Below are 928 nucleotides of genomic sequence, written 5' to 3'. Positions count from 1 at the left end.
CATTGGGGGGTTGGTATTTCTTTCGACTATTTCCATATTCTCTTTAATTAGAGAGCCCTTACCAGCTGACTTCAACACGAAAGTTTTATCATATTGTTTTTCTATTGGGCAGATATCGGTTATGGGAATATACCTTTTATTTGGTTCAGCTGATGATAGATTCAATGATAATTTTATGTTACTAGCACCAGCTCTAGTTATTTTTGGAATTTTTTATGATAAAAATATATATTTGAATAAGAAAAATAGTCTATGGAAAAGATTTATTTGTTTATTTATAATTTGTTGGTCAGTAATCGCTTCAACTCGATCTATTATTCATTTCATTCAAATTAAGAATAGCTGGGCTTTTTTTATTTACTTGATATTTTTTACGTCGATTTTCTTAATTTGCAAAATAATATTTTACTTAACAATAATTAAAATAAATAAAAATAAAATAAGACCACTGGAAATCTCTGCAACCAGTCTATTAAATGTTTCAAAGATAGGGATCCCAATTGGAGTTCTTGTTCATACTTGGAGAATGAACAAATTACTACCTAGACGTGAGTACAAGTTGTTTTTATTTGACTTGGCAAGGTGTGGCCGTGTATCGGCTCTTAAAGTAATTATATCTTCATTCATTTCATTTGGAATAATTTTTCCTTTGCAAATCATAACTATTCCTAATATTTCATTTTTTGAGTATGCCCTATATTCCATATTCCCCAGTATTTTATTCTCCCATGATTATATTACAATTGGATTTATATCCGCAACAATTATAATAATATTAAATAAAAGCGGAGATTATAAGGTTTCTGAAAAGGATAGTATATAATTGGAGCCAGTTAAATAGAAAATTATAAGGTATAATTACATTTCAATGCAAAATAGAGGAGTGCTTAGTTTCAATCAACTAAGCAGCAAATATTTTTACAGTTAA

General features: G+C 28.3%; 1 protein-coding gene across 1 annotated transcript; it reads left to right on the top strand.

Moving 5' to 3' along the window:
• The first annotated feature begins 121 nt into the window (after positions 1-121).
• Positions 122-823, top strand: Chro.20256 (hypothetical protein). Its single annotated transcript, XM_659782.1, has 1 exon — positions 122-823. The coding sequence occupies one exon, from the start codon at positions 122-124 to the stop codon at positions 821-823; it is 702 nt and encodes a 233-aa protein (XP_664874.1).
• Positions 824-928: the final 105 nt, after the last annotated feature.

Source organism: Cryptosporidium hominis (assembly GCF_000006425.1).
Source record: "Cryptosporidium hominis TU502 chromosome 2 CHRO012074, whole genome shotgun sequence".
NCBI classification, from domain to species: domain Eukaryota; phylum Apicomplexa; class Conoidasida; order Eucoccidiorida; family Cryptosporidiidae; genus Cryptosporidium; species Cryptosporidium hominis.
This window is presented reverse-complemented; position numbering and strand designations above follow the sequence as displayed.